General features: G+C 37.7%; 1 protein-coding gene across 16 annotated transcripts in view; it reads left to right on the top strand.

Moving 5' to 3' along the window:
- The window catches only part of eya1 (EYA transcriptional coactivator and phosphatase 1), a 110,007-nt gene that overhangs the window by 53,361 nt on the left and 34,000 nt on the right, over nucleotides 1–22,646 (top strand). For 4 of the 16 annotated variants that reach the window (XM_079601628.1, XM_079601631.1, XM_079601629.1 and 1 more), the window contains 3 exons: nucleotides 19,191–19,318; nucleotides 19,853–19,918; nucleotides 22,061–22,138. In XM_079601628.1, the coding sequence (XP_079457754.1) occupies nucleotides 19,191–19,318; nucleotides 19,853–19,918; nucleotides 22,061–22,138 (272 nt within the window). Of the gene's footprint in view, nucleotides 1–11,801; nucleotides 12,099–16,096; nucleotides 17,996–19,188; nucleotides 19,319–19,787; nucleotides 19,919–22,060; nucleotides 22,139–22,646 lie in introns of those variants that run through there. The other 12 variants (XM_079601633.1, XM_079601630.1, XM_079601624.1 and 9 more) reach the window with 8 other exon arrangements.

Genomic DNA, 22,646 nt, shown 5'->3' with positions numbered 1-22,646 from the left:
CTACACACCCCTGTTAAAACAGCTGGTTTCTGTGATGTAAAAAACTAAGATAAATTCAGAAATTTTTCATATATTATTTTCCTTGCACCTGTACACATCTTAATATTTCAAATATTTTTAATTGTAAAATATTTAAAATATGAAACAATAATAATGTAATAATTATTATTACATAATTATATATATTCGTTTTTTTATTATTATTGGTGCAACCTGACTGGAGATAACAAAAGAAAAAAGACTGTTGACTTCCCTTTTGCCAAATAGGTACTTTAACACCCATAATGCACTTGGCATGTTGCCATCCAAGGCACCCCCAACAGTCTGCTATATGTTTACGCTTGCCAGAGTCAAATAGCACCTTGCTTTAGTAGAAAATACTTCTTAGCAAACTTTTATTTATAATGGTGTTGACTTGTATTGTTCCCAGGTGCAATAATTCAAAGAGTAAACGTTTAGCAGGAATGAGGAACTTTCAGTTTCTAGTGAAGGATCCAGCACGCTGTAGGCATGGGCTAAAGGCTGCAAAGAATCGTAAATATGTAGAGAACACTGACGGAAAATCGGAAAAACTGCCGTTCTGTCAGATCCCTCCCCCACATAACACAGTCGCATACAAGTGAAAAGCTGTTGCCATAGTGTTCCAGTTTTACCATAATGCTATTTAAATAGAAAACATAGTATAATACAATTTTCAGAGATAACCTACCCTTACAATAACTGTTCTGTTAATAACCCTATGTCGATCCAACTGTCCGTGGGCGGGGATACAAAAATGGACTTTTGCTGACAAATAAACATGAATTTCTCGGCCCAGGTAACAGAGAACGAGAAAGCATTGTTCATTTACACATATTACCGACATTGTCACACCACATGACATTTTCTAACCTGACCTAACCTTGTAATGTCATCAAGTTAAATTATCTGATATTTTAGCAGACATTGCCTTCTGACAGGCTTTGTTTTTATGAGGTGGCATGGCTCAGTAATCTTTAATTCAGTGTTTTTTTATTTTGTGTTGGGGTCTATCCATTTGACTGGGCGTTCTTTATTCTTTTGTGGCAAAACAAAAATCTTTTTACTATACATCTTTTCGTATTTTCTTTTAAAAAAAAGGAGACAAGTTTGTTTATATCTGTGCATTATGCTGTTTACAGTAAGTCATAAATATGCTGTTTTGTTCTGATCGTGTTACTCATGCAGCAGGGAGCTCTTAACTAGTTGGCGTTGGCACTGGTTGGGCGTGTTCCCTTAGCATGACAGATTGCACCACGGTAACCTAATCTTCTATTTCAAATTCTGCTCTCTTGGAGGGATAAAAATAAGGAACAACATTTGCCCTCTTCTGCCTAATCAGCCCTTTCCTTTATGTATTAGAGATGTGTCTATAGCTGCCGAAGACAAGAATGTCGACTGCATAACAGGCTGCCTCCTTTTATTAGAGCTTTTCGATATCTGATCAATTATTCAGGCCCAGAGCAGCCGTTTGGTGAGACAGAATTTCAGCTAGCTTGTAATTTTGTAAATAGCTTAGTCATCATGTGATGGGTCATTCGTCATGCCAGTAAATGCAGAATATCCTCTGGAGACAGACAATAGGTGAGGTTTCACTTTGTCAAAGACTTCATTTACTTAAAGGAATAGGTCATCCGAAAATATTGACTCACCCCTATGTTGTTCTAAACCTGTATGACTTACTGTGCAACACAAAAGTCGAATTTTTTTAATAATGTAGTGGCTATTATTTTCCATGCAGTTATACGAATGAATGGACACTGGAGCTTTCAAGTTTAAAAAAAAAGTCTAAAAATGATTATAAAAGTGGTCTATATGAAATGTTCACTATATTCTATTTTATCTTATTTCATACAATACGTTTTGTGTGACGAACAGCCTGCAATGTGAGTCATTGTTCACCGAAAATTCAAGTGAGAAATGGCATATGTCAGATTCTGAATGAATCATTTTCTGAGCATTTAAATTGAATCAGTTAATTCGGTTCTCAAAAGCAGTCTGAATAGTTTGTTACTAAATCAGTCTGATCTAGAATAATGCGGGAAGTTTATCAGGGAATAACAACATAAATAGTGGTCTGTTTGCACAGAACAACTCGCACATTATATGAATTTAACACTTTATATAAATTGAAGTGATCAAGAAAGTGAAAAATATTTGTTTTATGACAAATATTTTCTTTTGCGTTCCACTGAAGAAATTAAGTCATACGTGTTTGGTGAAGAAACAATGATTTTTTTTTTTTTTTTTTTATGATAAGAACCTTTCCTTGAACTACAAAATGTCAGAAATTATGCAGGTATGGTGAGCCACCACAATGTAAAAGAAAGCAGTGTGATTGCCAGAAATTTACCCTAAAAAATATGGTAAAAACATTTTACATTTTATTGATTAAACTTATTTTTATTTTCATTTTTTAAACCGGTGTTAAATAGAAAGCCACATGATGATTTAAAGTTCATCAGCTTTTCCACAAGCTGAGGTGAATACTAATATATAGAAGGTGCAGTGTCAAAACAAATACTAAAACACCATCATGGTAGCACACAACTCTAAAATAACGCAATAAATAGTAATTTACCAACAAAAGATGTAACATAAAAACCTAATGTACATGTATACATAAATAAAAAATTAAAAAAATAAGAAGAAACATAATTACTTAAATGAAAAAAACTTGTTTTTCACAGTATGTAACTTAACAGGTTTTTACCATAGCATTTTTAGTCTTTGACTGATAGATTAATCTTTTATCTCTATTTTTCGATCTCCAAATGTGTCTGGTCTCGCTAATCCACTGTTCTAATATGCGGCTAAAGACGGAAATGACAGCTGTCTATGCGGAGTAGCCATTAAAATTGAAGCTGGATGTCATTTCCATTCTTCTAGTGAGTCTAAGCCAGGTGCGGCCAAGAGGGAGAACAATTCCAGCCCAGTGAATGAACAAACCCCCCAATTACCCTGAATGTCCCTCTGGTAGCTTTCATTCAAGCAAATGGCTCCTCTAATTGGCCTGACCAGTCCTACCTGTTTCACATCCAAATCCTGGACTATTCTTCTGCATTGTATCCACGGCAACAGGAAGTTTTGCGGCCTATAAAAAGTTGCGAGTCGTGTAACCGAGACTTGGCAGGGAGTGTTACCATGGTACGCTTCTCTATTTATAGATCAATCTCGCTGTGAGCTGTGAGTTATACCCCTCAGACGTTTGACGACCAGACTTTGGATATCGCTTTACTTAATGTTTGTTTTAAAAATTGTGTTTTGCACTGTTTTGTTGTTAAGGAATTGACCATGATAATGCAGCTCAGCATTGAACGATTACGAGTAGAATAAAACAACAGAGTTTATAAAGTCCCTCAATACTCTTGTTTTTTATAAAAGTTGAAATTTATGACAAATCAATATGCCTTGAACGTCTATTTAGGTGTTTGTGGCAGTGGGTAAACTGAATCATATGTTAGCCATCTGAGTGCAAAGTTAGTCATCCTTTTCTTCGTTTATCATCATTTATTAAAGCCAAACCCTCGGCATACGGACAGCCTGCTAATGTTATTGGATGCAGAGGATTTTATAACCCTGTCTGAAAGCATTCAAGTTGGCCAGGCATAATCTTTTTTTTTTCTTTTCCTGTGTATTTTTTCCACAAAATGAAAGTGTGACTCAACGTCTCCCATAAACATTTTAGTCATACGAATCAAATGAAGGGCAGCAGGGATTCTGTGAACCCATTTTTTGGTGTATTTTAATGGAAGAATTTCTCACAATGGTCGAACCTCCATCGTGGCCTGTTTTTACTTCAGTTCTTTGCTCGTCGAAACGCATTTCACTCCAGAACTGTGGCGTCACCAATGACGGATGTCCCTTCGCCTTGATTACTGCTTCCTGTCAGTGTTTTCTTGTCATATTTCCATAAGCTGACAGTAGGCTGTGTATACTAAGAGGTCGATAGGGTCCGTAAAGAGGATGTGTCGTCAGGTGAACTTCAAATGCTGTTTTGAAACAATTTTTTCTCTCCGGCGTATCCATTACGAGGAATCCACCCTGTACATCCCATTCAGACGCGGTGATATGAGACACCCCAGTGAAGTCATGGAGCAAGTATACTACATGCAACCGAGCAATAAAAGACCTTTCCCTGCGGTTTTGGATCTCAGAAATGTGTTTGTGATGAAAGTTCGGAATGGACTGGACATGATATATACATCTGGAAATGAACATCTGCATATAGAGGCTTTACTTTTAAGTTTGTTACTCTTTTGAGTACGTCTACGACACCCCACTGATGTTGGGATGGGATTTTTGGCCATCGTGTCAATCATTCAGAGGCCTAGATATAAGACAAGGTTTGACATATTTTTGAAGAGTTCAGGCTGAAATCCCACTAGGCAATTTCCATTTCCTCAAAGAGGAAATCACCTTCTGAGCACCGCACAAAAAGGAAATAAACATGGAAAGTTGGCACGTCAGTCCAAAAACGTTGACTTTGTTGCTGCAGTGTTTTGATGTTAAGTGCATTTGGTGCACTTGCCCTTGAAAAAGTCTTCTACATAAAAAGTAGGGGTGATAGATTTTTATTCTAACTAAAAGGCAAGTGTCTTTGTGAGTTTTGTCAATTAAGCAGACGAGACCCAGAGCCGAGTACGGAGTCACGGAGAGTTAGGCCTCATCGGGGGATGCTATTAGCATGTGTCTTTGCTCTCTCTCTCTCTCCCTCATGCATAGTCCTAAACTGTTATTAACCTTTGGTTATTTTTGAACTTCTGGTCATGCTTCAAGTCACTTTATATGACGCCAGCATGATGGGAGGCAACCGCTGGCCAAGCAAGCTGCTAATAGTTCACACACTTCAGGGGCCGCTGCAGCATCTTCCTGTCCTATAAAATGAACGCCATTCCATATCCATATAATCCTAGCGTTATTTTAAATGCATGTACGTAAGGAGAAAGAAAGAGCCAGGGAAGTTCAGCTGTTAAATGTCTAAACTAGAGTTAAAAATGAAATCCGCTGCCCAATAGCTACCCTGCCATTATATATGGTAAGCAGGCCTGAGTGATTTAATTATACTTCCTGAAGAGCAAGTGTGGAAATATTTTTAGTACAGATTGTTTAGTTGCTTCCTCTGAGTTGGTAGGCCGAAGACCCTTCCCAAGCCAAAATTCAAAGCTGTCAATGTGAAATCAAAAGAAAGCACAGTGGCCCAATTTTTTTTCTCAAAAATATGTTATAGGCCTTTCACAATGCCTGCGTTGCTTTAACCTATGATGCCTACATATCAATGAGGCTGCACTTTTCTAAGCTCTGGTATCATCTAGCACATTTACACTACCCGCTGAGGCACACACAGATCCATTTCTCCCTTACGCCGAGACACAGTCGCATTCTCCCTCTTGCATTCCTTCCATGCGCCTTCCCCTTCACTGGAACTGCCCACTGCCATTGTGCAGAATGGCAATGCCCCAGTCAAAGTGTCTTTCATCTGGCCAATTTAAACAGACAACCCCAACCAGACATTTGCCTAATGTGTTTTTGTTATGTGGACTCCTGGCTTCACAAATGTCAGCCGGCTGGAAGGAAGCAGTGGCTCTAACCTCTGTAGTTTCAGTGCTCTTCCCCCACTGGGAGTTGTGCTGGGCTGAAACTAATCCCTCCGCCTGAGAGCCGAAGTGTCCTCTCTGCAGGGAAGAGCCCATTCCGGGGGCCAGGGAGCAGCGGTCTGGCCCCGGCACTCTGCTGACCTGGACCCAACTGGGGGAGGCAGCTGTGAAGGCTGGGAATGCCACATTTCTGACCAAAACCAAGACAGTTGGGCCAGCGCTGACAAATGTTCCTATGGACGCCAGGCATGCTTGCTTGGAGTCATTAGAAAGGGGCCTGAAAATTTATTACGTAACGTATTGGTATTTAAGGGCGCAGCTGATTTAAATTTAGTGGAGTTCAGCAGCCTTTACCATTCCAGAATTTAAGATTATAGTTATGGTTTATCCAGGGATAAAGAGTGTGTGCGTGTGCGTGTGTGTGTGTGTGTGCGTGTGTGTGTGTGTGTGTGTGTGTGTGTGTGTGTGTGTGTGTGTGTGTGTGTGTGTGTGTGTGTGTGTGTGTGCGCGTGTGCGAGAAAAATAACCATTAAAATATGCTGATTTGGCGTTTAAGAAACATAATATCAAATTTGTTGAAAGAAGTTTTGCTGCTTATTATTTTAGTGGAAACTGATATAAAGTTTTTTTCCGGATTCACTGATAAATAGAAAGAACATAATTTATTTGAAATTGAAATCTTTGGTCACAATGAAAAAGTATTTACGGTCTCTTTTGATCAATTAAATGTATCTTTCCTGAATAAAAATATAAATTTCTTTAAAAAAAAACTACACATGAAATTTGTATTTTAATTCAAATATTTTTAAGTAGTATGTTTGCTTATGCTCCTGACCAACAGTTTTGTTATGGCACATGATGCCACAGTTTTAGTTGATGTCGACGCCGCTTAATTTCTACACTGACTTGTAACACCTGCAGCTAGTTTAGTTTGTCAACATCAACACTGCCAAAATGGTGGAAATTGGAAATATTGTTTTTAAAAATGTCTAGAATGCACTCTTGATTGAAAAAAAAATAAACTTTTGAAGTTGCTTCGGTCCTTGCATTTTTCCTTCCATTTAACAGCACCCAATGACCCTAGTACAGCATTTAAATAAACGTTCTAGTAGGGAGTATGTCCTGTATATCAGCACAATCCTCTGTGATGTCTCTTTCTGAGTAATAGGTCTCTGTAGTTAGCTTGTTTTGCTGTTTTTTCCGAGCCCTGGAGAGTCATAAACTGCCTTCTTGAGGATCAGAGGGCCCTCATAGAACTTCACCAGGTGTGCTTGAATCCTCATAAAGCGCGGCCTGCAGTGCACTCACGGGCAGAAGTGTCCTTTGTGCCGCTCTTAAACAAACACACTGTCGGCATTGATGTTTTTTCATCTCTAAAAGTACAAACATGAATGTAGTTTGAAATTCATACTGATGAGTTTACAATAGAATACATGTAATTAACTGAATATGAAACGTATGCATCATCTTTTTGGCTTGTGTTGCCTGTGATTGCAAATTTCGATTTATTCACCGTCCTTTTGAGGTTAACCAGCTGAATTATTCTGAGGAGAAATCCAGTTGTATTTCATAGGCACGAATATGAACATACTTCAGTTCCATTAGTTCTTCCAGCAGATGAACGTGATGTTTGTTTATAGAGAAATGGAGCTTCACTGCAGCTTTTATTCACCACTTGAAAGCACTTTGCTTGCTACTAATTTACCTTAGGGGGCTTTAAAATTATCTGTCTGTGCTGTCGAAATCTTTATTGTGGTGACAACTCGTCATCATCATCAAAGATTGCCCCGGAGTCAAATGAAGATGGTTTTGGAATAGTGGGCATGGTGCTCTGTCGAGCAGACTCCATCTGATTGGTTCTCCTCTCTAACAGTGAAATTAAGCACTGCAGGTTGGATCAGCAAATGCAGTTTTGGAGATTGATGGTGCAGTCTGCGGGATCAGGCAGGAGGAGAGAAAAACACCCACTGACGGACTCGTATAATCCATAAAATGTCTCGTATATTGTGTTTGAATTTAGTTTTGATCATTTTTTTCTGAATGCAACTGTATCGGATGGAGTTTTTCAGATTAACAATTAGAATCCTTTTTATTTGTCGTACCTAAACCTTGGAATGAAACTAATGTTGATACGGTGCACTGCACTTATTTGATAAAAAAGACAGTACACATAGTAATATTGTTCAATATTATCAGAACTAGTTATATTTTAGTATAAAATATATACTAAAGCTGATTACGCCAGTCTTCAGTGTCACATGATCCTTGAGAAATCATTCGAATATGCTGATTTGGTGCTCAAGAAACATATTAATAATGTTGAAAACAGTTGTGCTGCTTACTATTTTTGGAGAAACTGTGATATATTTTTTTTTTTTAAATCAGGATTCTTTAATAAATAGAAAATTCAAAAGAACAGCATTTATACTTCTGTGTATAACACGTATAAATGCTTATTCATACTTGCTGAATAAAATAAATAAATAATTCCTTTTGAAAAATAATCTTGCTGCACAAAGAATATCTTCCACATTTTTATTTTCAGCCCTTGAAGTGCTATAGACCTCAGGAACAATAAAGATATATATATATATATATATATATATATATATATATATATATATATATATATATATATATATATATTTATTACTTTTTACGGTTTACGTTACTTTTACTTTACATATGAATAACTACTGGGCGCATTGGCAGTTATGTATACTAATATATGACAATGTGCTATTTGGATTTATACACTCTTGCTAAATATGTCATGAAATTGTCTGTGATCTGTAAATAACTCTTAGCGTTTCTCACTGTTGAATTATGTGAAGTATTATAGTAAAATTTTCATTTTGAAGTGTTGATTTATACCATAGGTGTCATTAGTCAAGTCTGGGCTTCAGTTTTCACTTGGTTGTCTTTTTTTTACATTTTCTGTCATTTAAGACAAGTTATTGTTAGAAAATATACTCACTATAACAAAAATCCTTCAAAGAATGAAAAAAAAAAAAATCCAATATCAACTGCTCGGTAAAATCACCAAAGATCCAACTCTCCCATCCTCTACCTATCAGGGACATACATTTAAAGGCCTAGATATTTTCCCCTTCACGTTAGAAGTATAGGTAAATATTGTGTAAAATGTATAAAAAGTTGTTTTCATTAGACAAAGACTGAAGTTCAGGTTTCTGATCTTGGGGGAAGCTTTAGAGTTTTGTGTTCTGGGAGACAAGCAGAAAAAGCAACTCGATCCCCTCAAAGTGTGACATTGTGTAAACACTTTGGTAGCAGATTGCAAACAACCGGTGACGTTCTGATTTTAGCTTGTTGTCTAATAGCATTAGCATCATTAGCATCACAATCACTCTGCATTTTCTCGTTTTCTCTGAGCAGGTATTGCTCATAGTTTAAAGAAGTATAATTGTGCTATACAATACCTATAATGACATTCCATCAGGGCATTCATTTATTGTTTTTCAGCTGAATTACTTCAGTGAGTAATGAGTAGCTCAACTTCAGCCAGTTGCTTTTAGTGGCTCAGCTGTGGGCAAAGCATGAATCATAGCATAATTATGCATTTGTGACATAATTTCGTGATAACCCCCAGTGCAACGCAGGACACTGTAGATCCCCCCATGTGTCTACATTTCAAGCAGGCATCTCTGCAGCCTCCCAGTAAGACTGCAGGGTCCCATCAAGATAATCCTTAATAAAGAACGGCTTCACTTTTAATCTTACCCACTTCTCATATTTCTAGCTTGATATAGTTTTTGGCAAGTAATGTTTTAGCACTGATGTCAGTCTAGGACTATCAATGCATCTTTGTTAAGTCCACCACGGGCACATAATAGGAACATTGCGAGCTTGATTGTCTAATTCTAAAGGGCGTTTTGCTAAGCGTTTAAGTCTAGGGGAAAAATAAGGCTGTTAAGGCCTTCAGGCTCTCAGATTTAGGATCAGCATATATATATATTTTTTTAAATGTACTTTTATATATATATATATATATAAACAAAATATCAACTTCTTTATTTTCCCAAGATATGAATTCAGTTTTGCTATTCATGTTAATGAGTCTTTCAGAATTTTAATTTCAGTCTCATTGAATATTAGAAGCAATCTTTCACCTGATATTGTACTATTTATAGTTATATGGTACAGTTATGTGAAACATACCTTTCTGTTGACGATGATGCCTTTGCTTAGGGGAAAATGAAAGTGTTTTCTTGGGAGACATAAACTACTTGGGATAATTATGCTGTGCAATTTTAAAATAACTGCAAAATTACATTGAAAGTTAATTTTATGTGCGGGAGAGGGGGTTATAACTCGATTGCCGTATAAACCCCTCAGCTACGGTGAATAGTTACTTGAGATCCCCTCTGCATTTATTAGTCTATTGAGTTATCAAGAGCCTCTTCAAAATGCAATATATTTAATTTTCCCAGGCTGTAATGTGAAACGCCGGCTTTTACCTGTAGGCACATCTGTAGCGTAAACGCCTGTGCATTTGCATGACAACTGCTTTAGTAGTGCGCCACATCTACTGTAGATGAGAAGTCAAGCTCGGGTCTATTTATACCGAGGAGGACGGCAGAGGTTTGACCTGCTGTCCCATATATGGCTGCCAAGTCCATTTCATTTCATCACATCACACATCATCAAGGTGTGTAAATGAGTTTGTGAGAGTTGGTTTGTCTTTTTGACCAGTTTTTAGCGCATTTTTAGGGCCGTCCAACTATAAAGTTAACTATTATGATAACGATATTAGCCGTGGATGATAACGTTGTTTATCATTAGGCGCGCTGCTGTTTTGTCGTAACCCACTTCAAATGCTGGAGCTCTTCAAAGCAGGATGGATTATGATTGACTGTTAATGGTTTTATGGTTCATAAGCTGGAAAAATATAGTCCTGAAAGTGATTCCAACGATATCGTTTCTCTGTGTCGTTATCGTTTTTGTTGTGGTGTGGACTCTGCTATTCTTCTATATTTGGAATTATATTTAGGACTATGTCTTTAGGCCCTATCAAAAGATGAATGCAGATATATATATATATATATATATATATATATATATATATATATATATATATTTAATATAGGCCTGTATGTCTATAAAATAAGGCACATGCTGCTTTTGTTCATTATAGAATTTTAGACGCTTATTAAACAATCATTTATGAATATCTGACAATATTATCTCCACATTGTGTGTTCCTATGAACATTTACACTTTCATCTGTAATTCTATAGGTCAATTAATTAAACACTTGAAATTTTTACTTTGACTTTTTTGTTTAAATTTATTTTGTAGTACATACTATACATATTTTTTTAATTGAGATCTACTTTACATTTGTAGTTTGCAGGTATGTGTATTATTTATATATATATATATATATATATATATATATATATATATACAGTATAATATAACTTTACATAATCGAGGTCTATTAAATTGAGATTTTAGAATTTTTTTAATGTATATATATGTGTATTTCTTTATGTAATAGATTGCGTTCTATATTATGCCATTGTGAGGGATGAAGGTACATTTTGGGAACAAATGAAGTAATAAGCTGGAGCAGACAGACGGCAGTCATTACCTGGCAAACAGCAGTGAGAGGTCTACTTGTTGATGGAAGGCTTCCACTATAACGCTGATCGGACGAGCCAGTTTGCTCCAATAAAATCAGCTCCATCATTTACAAACTATATTTACTTAATGCATACCTACTAGAATCCTTTTGTCAGGGACAAACCACAAAGAATCAACCACACAAAAAAAAGAACCGGTTTGTGGAAAGAAGAAAATAAAAATAAACAGGAGAGAAAATGAAAAAAGCTGTGCCCCTGGGCTGTGTGTGTGCAGAGCCACGGGATCCAGCAGACTAGCAGAGATGCATGCAGGATCTGCCGTTTCATTGTCTTAGGATCACTGATACAATCTAGTGGAAAGCTATATTGCTTAAAGCTGTGAGTGAATGACATATGGAGGACTGGTGTGAAGAAAACTCCCCAGTGCCTCCTCCAAACTAAAGTCTTCCTGTGAGAGAGAGAGAGCAGCGAGCAACTTTCTGCGCTTTCAGAATGCATGCTCCCTCCCTCTCTCTCTCTCTTTCTCTCCCTCTCGCTCTCTCTACCGGCTCTCTCTCTCTCTTTTTTTTTCCTCTTCCTCAGACACTAGCTAGTCACTGCCTGCAGCAGTAATCGGACAACTCTCGTTCTCGCTCGGAGTCTGTCTCTTGAGATCTAGCACGGGGCTCCATGACTTTTCACCCTTAAAATGAAAAAGAAAAAAGTTGTCTTTTATCGCTAATCTGCGCATTTAAAGTCAACTCAGAGAGAAGTTTCTTTTTTTTTTACTTTCTTTTTTTAAGTTCTTTATTTGCTGTGGAACAGACAGACACTCAACGGAAGATTGCAAAAAAAGGAGGAATAAAGGAAAAAGTGCAAGGATTCTACCATAATTGTAGTGAGTACTATTTTTTATCTTTTAACGGTCTTTGCTTCCACATTTGTTATTTTACGTGTCCCGTGCTAAACTTTTTATGTCAGTTTTAAACATGGCTAAATGCAGCTGTGCGTCTTAACTTTGCATAATCGAGGTCTAGATTAAATTAAGACGTTTTTAAAATCACACCTTTTGATATTTTTATGAACGTCAGTTAAGGAGTTTTTTGAATGACAAAAGTAAAATAATTTGAAACCTCAAATTATTCTATCAAAGTTATTAGCGATTTATCTCTTACCAAATATATTTGTTTAATCTTTGCCTAATTTACTGTTAATCCCTCAATAGTGTTAACTTACATTTCATAAACAACTAAAATAGCAATTTGCAAAATGTCTAAAAGTGAAGATTACTGTAGTATACTTTGACTTGACAATTTCCAAAACATATTTATAAAAGTTCATAAAAACCTGATTGCTAATATTTCATATTTTTTTAAAAGCTATATTTTGTATAGTGTTTTGAGTTCACGTTCCTACACATTTCTTTTATTTCTAATTTTCTGATAAATGCACTCACAGTCTTTTTTTTAACATATAACTCCCTGTAAAATTCAGCAACAGCGTTTAAGTTTAAAGTCTTTAAGACTGCACTAAAAGCATCATGTCGCCGTTTGCCGCTCAAATTTAAATCCCCAGTGACTCTGTCTCTCACTTACGCACCTGATTCACACCTTCACCTTTTTCAAATTCACCTTTTAGCATCTCCTCAGCCCTCAGGTGACAACTACCTTTTTTTTTTTGGTACTTTAAAACAGGTGTACGAGGCACTGAAATAAGAGATTGCATTGTAAATAATGACCCCATTTTAGGTCTAAGATAATAAAGTTTTCCATCCAGTAAGTAAAACCCAAGATTCGATTCAGCCGGCTGAATAAAACAAAACCAGTTGAGTTTTAGCAGTTGACATCCAATGCCATCTGCTGCAGGCAGGAATGTTTTAGGGTAGACAGACAGGCAGATTGCTGTCTTGTAAGACATCGGCAGACGGCCACCGCAACCAAGACACCCGTGCATTTTTGGAAGGGTTGTTTTCTATCCGGGGATGCAGTTTCTTTGAGAATCCAGCATTTTGTGTCGTACGGTTAAATGCGTAACTATGCAGGACTTAAATATTTCTCAAAACAGATATCTTGTTTCACATTTCTCCAGGAAATAAACACCAAAAATCATTTAATCATGCTTTTATGTTATAATAATTGTAAAGTCATTCCACGGCGGCTGTTTCCCCGACTCGCATTGTTTTTTTTCCAGAGTGTGTGAGCACTGTGTTGCCTCTCTCTGTGTTCCTTTCGCACAATAACCCCGCTTATCTAATTAGCTCATAATGTGCTGCTTGATTTGGACTGTTTACACACTGTATTTGTTTTAATAAGGCATACGTTTGACTGCTTTAAGCTCTCTCCGATAAGCCCTCATGCGTTCAGCCTCGCGACGTGCCGTTGTTTGCCGAAGGCCCAATGCGTTCCGTGTGTGTGAGGCCGACCTGGAAACGGTGCTCGGTGAAAGACACAGGGTTAATTGAAACTGCTGCGCTCCACTGTTTATGAGATAGAGACAGCGGAAACGGTTTGTGGCGATTATCTGTTTACTAAATACAGTAGAATGTTATTTTGCTAACATGCCACTGTTGGACTCGGGGAAACGTCGCTCAGGGAGCAGGAAATAAGGGCTGAGAAGCTCAATTGATCACGGCTCTTCTACATTCACAATTCCTTTGTGTTTGTTTACATGTAATCAAGGAGTTTGTTTACTTAAGCAGGAGGGCAGAGGATGAGCTAAACCTGAGTGTCTTTTTTTTTTTTTTTTTTGCTTTTAGGATGTTTGTGTAGATTGAGGTTTTAGCGTAGTGAATAAAAGAAAATGGGCGGAAAATAAATAAATACTGTAACATGAAAATGCCCAACAATAAAAATCTGTTTTTATTCAAGTTTTTTTTTTTTTTAAGATTAAATTAATTTGTAGAGCTGACTTTTTACAATGCAAAATTAAAATGAAGGATGCATTCAAATGTAATGGTTTTTCAGTAACAATTCACGTGTTCGCAGTGTGATCGCTTTTTTTTGCGTGACTGCGGTGGGGAGAATTCGATCAGATGTGTACCTTAAATCTTCTCTGATGGACTCTCAAAGCGGACGGACTCCTGGAAATAATTTAAGGGTTGAAGAGCTCAGAATTAACAGATTTAATGTAGCTGCGCTGTCCATCGCTTGAGCTTCATGTCAGACTGAACAAAATGGAAGGGACAAATTGCACATCAACAAACCACAGCATGTGTTCGGAATTTACATTTTAATTACACACAATTCTACAAGTCTAAATGGTCTGTTTAAATTACAAATTAAAAGTATGTGTACAAGTCTGCGTTTGCGCATAAATGTGTAATTTGATGATTAATATTATGGACCTCATGCATCAATACATATTGATTATCCCGAGTGAATTTTCATGTCACACTTTATTAATGCATTATTAGTAGTTCAGTACATTCATAATAAAAAATTTAATCCATAATTCAGTTACAGAGGGGGGAAAAACTTGAAAGCATGTCTGCAATAAAATGAAGCCTGATATTATAGGCACACATTTCTCATTCTGTCCTTATATATATATATATATATATATATATATAAGGTAATCAGTGTTTTGTTGGTGGTGCACATTTCTTTGCTCTATGCTCACAGAGTCCAGTGAAGTGTAGCATTTTGTAAACTGTGTCTAATTCTAGTCACATCTGTGTTCAATTGTTGTCTACATCGACATTCTTTGCATGTGGATTTATTTTTCCTGGGCCACCATGTGGATTCAGCTGACCAGCTTAAGTTGGGATTAGTTGTTTTAAAGTTATTTTGATTAAAGCGCTGTTTTTTTTTTTTTCAAAACTAGAAACTTACAACACATGTTTTGCATAATCTATGAAATTCAAAAAGGAACATGCATGTCTTGCCTTATAATATTACAATCTTCTGAACCGTGGCTGGAAAGCAAGCAGGATAAACCGTTTCATTATGAATTTTAGAATTTGAAAAATATAATTGGCTTATTCCCTAAATTGTACACCTCATATATTTGACAAAAAGATAAATGCTACCAAATATGTGTTATTGCATCAGAGCTGAAGTATTCAGGTGAATCTCATCCGTGCCAGAGCGGCTCAGACAGCCCGCGTGCTCTATGATGATCAATGTTAAAAGCCCGGCGGTGTTTGCCGATGGAAACGCAGCGCTTGAAATAAGCAAAGCGAGACAAAAAGCCGTGCAAACAGTCGTGAGTGAAGCGTGTTTGGCTTTTTTGATGACACTTCCAACGCAGCTCTTTGTTCCTGAGAGCTTCAAAGACGGCTCAGTTCAGGTTGAATTCAAGCACACATCAAAGATGCTGAATGCACTTCTTTCTTTCTTTTTTTTTGTTTAAACAATAAATATTTAGCAGTACAGGACAAGGGCTTGTTTTTTTGCTTTTAAAAGCCCACCAGCCCCTCCCTGTTCACCTGGTGAAAATCACCTGCTGGATGAGGGGCTCTGCCGCGAGACCGGCATGCGTAATGCTTCGTAAGCTCAGGGCGCTGAATGCAGGCCGTGGCAAGGTCTTTATTTCTCCCTCCTTCATCTCCCTTTTTCTTGTAATGAAACAACTTGTGCTGAACTTTTTATAGAAAGCCAAAGTAATGTTCCCATGCTTCGGATGATGTAAGGAATGACTTTAGGGCACGAAAGTGTGTTAATGTGACTAGACGGGGTCAAGAGAATGAAGACCGAAAGAGAAATTTGAAAAACTTGACCATTATTCATCACGACTCGGCCATTGTGAGAAGAGGGGGGGCGAAAAAACACCAAGACCAAACAGCTCGGGTTACTACATCATGAAAACAGCCCAGCATTAAAAATTCATGCAGGGATTTTTCAGACATTTTTGGTGGAAAGGCCGGATCACTGTGACCTAGATCCAACAATTCGGCTCCGGTCTGATATTGGGAAATAGCGCCGCAGGTATCAGTGCAGAAGTGGACGACAAAATGTAATTGTCGACCAAAAAAAAGAGTAATAGCGGCATTTGAGGTGTCATATGAAACATATGTGGGCCCATACGTCCCACTCCAACTGATTGTACAAGATTAAAGTTTATTTATACACTGTAAAAAAAATGATATGATCAATAAGTTATGACAACTTATGTTTTTACATTGCTTCAACTCATCAAAAATAAGTTAAGCAATTTTCAACTTTTTTATATAAGTTATACAAGACTAAACTAATTTTTTAAATCAATTTAATGTAATTTAAGTTGAAATGACTCAAACATCCAAGTTGTTGTACTTAAAAAAAATTAGCAACCTTTTTTTTTACAGTGTATAGCGCTTTTCACAATACATATCAAAGCAGCTTTACAGAAAATGCTTTTTTCAGTGTTTTTAACAATTAATAAATATTCTGTTATCAACCAGAGATGGGTGTCAAAGTAATGCCCATATAGCAGAAATATACAGCTAAAATGTAATACATGTAATGTTAATAGTTAATGTCATTTATTCAGGTAAGCAGACACAACTAACATGTTAGGCAAATGTGTGATAATATTACAATATAAAGATAATATTTGATAGTTTTCAATGTCAATTCAAAGTTGTTATATATCTTGCAATGCACTCAACATGTTTTAATTAAACTTATTGTACAATATGCACTCAATACACTCCACTCTGATTTATTGTACAGGATGGTATCTATAGTGGTCCGGTGTTCCCTAAACCCTCAGGCGAAGTCCCAATCATCCCCCTGACCGTCATTAAGAACTGTCAGTGTGCCTGGAGAGGGAGTGTAGATAAATTTCAGATAGTGTCAATTGCAGATGAAAGATGCTAGGGGTGTCATGCTTGACTAGCTTCTGTTCAACAAAGTCCCATCTCTCACAGCCTATCCCCCCCCCCCCATACACTTCCAGAGGCAACAGCGGCAGCGACCTCAAGCAGGCGCCCCCAGTTCGCTCACCCAAAACACCCCCCCCCCCCCCCCCCTTCCAAACACCCGCCCCTCCCTTTCCTGCTTACCTTGGCTAAGCCGCTTTGCATGTTGATTGGGGGAGGACTAATCCAGTTTGCAGCTGTCGTAGACCAATGATGAATCACCTTTCCGTCATTCGGCCGGGAGGAGGGAAGACCTGGAAGGAGGAAACAACGGTGGAGGGGTTGAGCCTACCAGACAATGTACCTCTCTGTTCCACCGACTCCTCTCTTCCCATTCTGCGTGAGAATAACAAAAATGTTTTCTCAGACAACGTCTATTGTGTCACGGATGGCTCTTCACAGAGACACTGAGCTGAAATAACAAGGAGCGATATTGTTTTTAGGGTCCTGGCAGGTGGAAAGAAAGAAAGAAAGAAAGAAAGAGAGAAAGAAAGAAAGAAAGAAAGAAAGAAAGAAAGAAAGAAAGAAAGAAAGAAAGAAAGAAAGAAAGAAAGAAAGAAAGAAAGAAAGAAAGAGGGAGGGGGGGAAAACACTGTTTGACAGATGGTTGAGGTCCGTCCAGTGTCAGGTAAGAGTTGATTTGCTGCCAGCAGCATCACTGAAAAGCAACCACTTGTTTAGCAAAGTGCTCCGGTTTTCAGCGTTTAAACGCTCAGAACTTCTGGAGAAAGTGTCTGGAAGTTTTTGTAAACTGCTGGAAGTGCGAAAGAAACAGGACAGAGGGATTTAGGAGTGTCAGAAAAGGAAAACGTTTGACAAATACGGTTTGTGTCAGAAATTTACGTTATTTTTAAAAGCAAGTCAACTTTTAACATCTCCATGGCATGGATTATTTTTCCCTTGTTTTAACTGCGACCAGCTGTAACGGATATTTTATAGCCGATCAAGAAAAAGAGGTATGATAATCTACGCTGATAAAACGTTTCTTGTTTCCTCCTCTTTGTTATTCATAAAAATCCAAATGTTTGTTGATAGCAGGGACACGACCATTCCTAATTGATTGTGGCAGAGCTGCACGCAAGGCATTATGTTTTTGGCGCAATTAGCGCAATAATGCTTTTCTGAAGACTGATGTGTGTTTTAGTTTTGCGGCCACGCTCACATCACACACAAACACCCGTAACATACATCCGACCGCAGACGCACACTGGCCTGACCTTCCATTTGCTATGCATAATAAAATCCCGCGAGTGCGCGATGGAGCCAGTAGAATAATGTTTTCAGTGGCGTGGCCCTCGGTACATAAACAAAGAAACAATTAAGACGCTCGCCAGAGCAAACAGCATGCTTTAGTGAACTCTTCAGTCGCTCTCGTTGAGGTTTGAGGCCTCGCAATCACACATCTCTCTCACACGGCTCCGGCTCTTGCTGCTTCAGATCAGAGATCGCTGGGGGGAAATGAACGTATGAAAATTGCAGCGTGCGCTGAGGGGCCAATGATGGTTCACTTTTAATGCTTAAAATGAGAAAGCCAATCAATCATCAGATGTCTCATTAATTGTTAAATTTGTGTCAAATGTCATTTGATGTGCCTCAGGGGAAGGTCCTTGTTAAGCGTATTTCTCTGGAGAGCTGCTGGAATGTTCTTGTTTAATGTAGCTTTTTAAATGATAATAATAATTATTCGTATTAATATTATTATTTGCATTATTTATTTGCTGTCATTCTGTAATCGTATGTTGTTCATAATGTATACGCATTGTTTTGCATGTAGCTAAAAAGGAAAAAATATATATTCTAGCTACTTAAAAATGATTGCCAATAATGTGGTTAGACATATTTGTATGAATAGCCTATATTTTTTTATTTTAAAAGTGTATTATTTAATTGTTTTTTTAGTAAATGCAATACATTAATATTTATTTTAGTGAGCACTCATATTTCAGATCTCCTGTGTGTGTGTGTGTGTGTGTGTGTGTGTGTGTGTGTGTGTGTGTGTGTGTGTGTGTGTGTGTGTGTGTGTGTGTGTGTGTGTGTGTGTGTGTGTGTGTGTGTGTGTGTGTGTGTGTGTGTGTGTGTGTGTGTGTGTGTGTGTGTGTGGGCGTGTGTCATTCAATAGCATGTGACTGTCTGTGTGTTTCTTCCTCTCAGGTCTATGGAAATGCAGGATCTAGCTAGTCCACACAGCCGAGTAAGTGGAAGCAGTGAGTCCCCGAACGGTCCCAACATCGACAACTCGCATATAAATAACAATTCCATGACACCAAATGGCACTGAAGGTACGTCTTCTCAGCCTCCCGTTGGTCTTATACCTTCATTACTGTGCTACGGCACACTCTTTTTAACATGCGCATTCCCATTGTATAGCATTTATGATCTTGTGGAAAGTTAGATCTGTGTTAAACATCTAATATTTTTTTTGCTCTGATGGATATGCAATATGTTTGCCATGTCTTTCCATTTATAGGCTATACTCCAATTAGCTGGTAATCTGGTCAAACATTAACATTCTTAATAATGAATATATGTGAATCTGTTTCCCTGACCTCAACTTTATTGCTGTAATATTTTAATTCTAAAATTGTTATGCAACAGTGCACTTTTAGGACTGCATGAATACATGCACTATATAAACTGTAGATCTTTCTGTGTTTTCACGGATCATGTTACAGCCCATAAGAATTGTATTCAGCTCTGAAGTAGTTTACATAATGTAATCTTGACTGTGGTTTTTCTCCATTTCTGTAGTGATAAGCCCCAACCTGTGACAGTGCAGATTGTCATGTGTCCTGTCCCATTCTTTCTCCCTATAGGTGATAACATCACTATGCTTACCACAGCTGACTGGTTGTTAAGTTCTAGTTCACAGTCCGCTGCAGGTTTGTGCAGTTCTGGCGAAACAATGAAAGGACAATACTTGGCGTCATATGTGAAACTACACACGCTTTATATTCATTTCACTCTGAGGCAATCCCAACAATTCAAATCTGATTACATTCACGGATGTGAAAAGCAAATTTGATGTGCTCGCATCTCTCCAACTATTGTGCCTTTCATTTGGACTCTTGTTTGGCATTCTGTGTTGTGTTATGGTGAATCTGTTGAAAGCATGGTTTGAGACTTTTGGCTTTGATTCCATTCTGTCAATGAATGGTAAAGCTGTGGGCACGCGTAATGCGCGTTTAGCTTTTTTATTTGATGTTCTGCAGGACGGTTTTATGGTTATGTGTGGTATGTGATAAGACTTGACTGCACTAGTTTCTGCATGTGCCGTGGCACTATTTTCCCGTATCCCTTCGAGAAGGAGGGGTGGGGGGAGCGTTGGTACGTATTCAAACCGCTCCCCATCGACATGTGTTCCTTTGAGGGAGAGCATAGCTGCAACATGTTCGACATGACAAGCTGATGGCTACCTCAGCCATGAGGGATTTCAGTGGGCATGACTCTGTACCCACATAGAGAATTTTGTTTTCATAAATGTAAACCTGCACCCCACCCCCTCCTGAGACAGAGATGGATTCATTTCAAAGATCCGGGCCTGTCTAAACGCTGTGAAATCGTCTCCCGGTTGCCCTCATTGTAGTTCGAGCGGTTGGGTCAAACACTTTTTTTATACACCATGCATTGCCTTGACATATCAATTATGCTGCACGTCCATGCATTCCACAGTTTATTCCTGCCATTAAATTCCACCTTTTTTTGCCTGTTTTCCCTTGATGCTACATAAAACCCTTCCGGTAAGAAATCAAGTGACTAACCCTTTAGAATAGATCAGTTGGCATTAAATAAAAGGTTATTTATAATTAATACTCTTAATAATAAAAATAAAAAAATAAAAAAAACATATGTATACTGTCTTTCAAAAGTCTGGGGTTGGTAAGATTTTGGTGTTTGTAAGTCTCCTATGCTCACCAAGGCTGCTTTTTTAAAATAAAAAAATGCAGTAAAAACAGTAATATTGTGGGATATTATTAATTTTAAATAACTGTTTTCTATTTTTAAATATTCAGCAACCATTAATCGAGTCTTCAGTGTCACATAATATGCTGATTTGCTGCACAAGAAACATTTGTTATGTTACTATTCTTGATAAGACAGTTGTGCTGCTTAGTAATTTTGTGGGAACCTTGATAAATGTGGTAACACTTTACAATAAGGTTAGTTAGTTAACATTAGTTAACATGAACTAATAATGAATTGCACGTATACAGCATTTATTAATCTTTGTTAATGTTAATTTCAACATTTACTAATACTTTATTAAAATCTTGTTAACGTTAGTTCATGCACTGTGAACTAAGATGAACTAACAATGAACAGCTGTATAACGTTAACAAAGATTAACAAATACAGTAACAAATGTATTGCTCATGGTTAGTTCATGTTAGTTAATACATTAACTAATGAACCTTATTGTAAAGTGTTACCATAAATGTTTTAGAAAGTTTAAAAGAACAGCATTATTTGGGAAAAAATATATATTTTGTATGAATTTTTTTAAAGAAAGAAAAGAAAACATATTGACCCCAAACTTTTGAACATTGTTTCATGTCATTCTGTCAGAAGTAGATTGGAGAGGTTTATGCATTTAAACAAGACTGTTTATTATAGCTGTTAAATGTCCTTAAATCAACACCAGAGCTGTGTGTATTGGAAGGGAATTGTCCTTGTCTTATTTGTAGAAGAGATTAGCTTTAATTGTTGGCCTCTCCTGTGAGTTAGCCAGGACAGAACTGTCGAAACCTGAAAGCTCTATTATCTCAATAGAAACCCCAGTTCATTACACCTTTACAAAACCCAACCTCCTAATGATCCTTTCACATTGTGAGCCAGTGCAACCATCTGGATGAGCACTTTGACATTTACAGAAGTTTGTTTTCCTGCTATGCTTTAGATTTGCACATTACCTAGAGATTAAGTCTGTTGATTTTACAAGCAGAGAGGCATTTGCCTGTAGTGTGACTGACAACAGACGCTGCTAGTGCTGTGTCACAAATGCTCTGCTTTCCTTCTGTTTGCAGTTAAAACAGAGCCAATGAGCAGCAGTGAAATCGCCACCTCTGTAGCAGACGGCTCTCTAGACAGCTTCTCAGGATCAGGTACGACACGCACACACTCAAAGCTGTAGAGCTGACTGGTGGGAGATGATCCCAGAGATGGGTTACTGATAAGCAGAGGCCCAGGAAGTGTCCCTGTGGCTGGGGCTCTAGTAGCATGAGGCTCTGTCTCAGTTCCCATGCCAACAGGCGTTGAGTTATGACCCTCCCAGCCCCCTTCACGGCCCTAATCGAGTGACACCCCGTCCCCGTGGCCCTCACACTTTTAGATGCATGCTTCAAAACTCCTAAATTGTGAAATGGCTTTCTAAACCGCAGAACTTTGGATCAGGTTTAATTTCGTTAACTGTAAGACGTGAAGTGTAAATTGATTGATATTAAGTGCCTGTTTTTACTCTATTTCTAAGAAACTTAACTGAACATTTTTGAGCAAAAAAAAAAAAACAGCTGTCAAAAACGTTATACTCTCAATGGTCTATTTTCAAACTTGCGCATACAAATTTAGATAGATCTACTCCATGTTATAGACTCCTCACATTACTTACTAAGC

The sequence above is a fragment of the Phoxinus phoxinus genome (genome assembly GCF_949152265.1).
Source record: "Phoxinus phoxinus genome assembly, chromosome: 24".
Classification (NCBI taxonomy): Eukaryota; Metazoa; Chordata; class Actinopteri; order Cypriniformes; family Leuciscidae; genus Phoxinus; species Phoxinus phoxinus.
The sequence above is the reverse complement of the archived record's forward strand: the minus strand, read 5'-3'. Positions and strand labels throughout refer to the sequence as shown.